General features: G+C 40.9%; 1 protein-coding gene across 1 annotated transcript; it reads right to left on the reverse strand.

The window, feature by feature from the left end:
* Positions 1–2: 2 nt before the first annotated feature.
* TM35_000461140 (uncharacterized protein) lies at positions 3–341 on the reverse strand (the record flags this gene model as incomplete). The annotated part of the gene is made up of 1 exon (XM_029030293.1): positions 3–341. A coding segment is annotated over one exon (339 nt), but the record flags the coding sequence as incomplete, so codon positions are not given.
* Positions 342–445: the final 104 nt, after the last annotated feature.

Here is a 445-nt window from a genome sequence, read left to right on the forward strand (position 1 = left end):
GAATCCACATCTCCTACACCTCCTCTTTCTTCTTTTTCTTCTTCTCTTCTCACGTAGCGTGATGGTATTCTAGAAAGTGCCTTTTGAATGGCCGTGTGGAGTTCTTCAATTCTATCCCGCATGCGATCATTTTCATTATCTAAACTGCGTACTTGTCTAGTGAGAGCGAGTGAGGCTTTCTGTAATTGTTGATACATGGCTTCTTTTTTACTGAGTTCCTCTGTGTTTTCCTCAGAGAGTTTACGTTGGTGTTGAATTTCATTTTGAAGAAATTGTTGTCGAGCGTCAATTTCAGCATCAAACTGCCGTAGAATGCGAGCGCCTTCCAGAAACCGCATCATCTGTTCACTGCGATGGGCATCTAATAATTGATTTGTCTCTGTAGAGTTTTCTGTATTCTTATCAATATGTTCTCCTGAAAGTGAAGGGACGATGATATCTGTAC

Source organism: Trypanosoma theileri (assembly GCF_002087225.1).
Source record: "Trypanosoma theileri isolate Edinburgh chromosome Unknown TM35_Tth_46_V1, whole genome shotgun sequence".
Classification (NCBI taxonomy): Eukaryota; Euglenozoa; class Kinetoplastea; order Trypanosomatida; family Trypanosomatidae; genus Trypanosoma; species Trypanosoma theileri.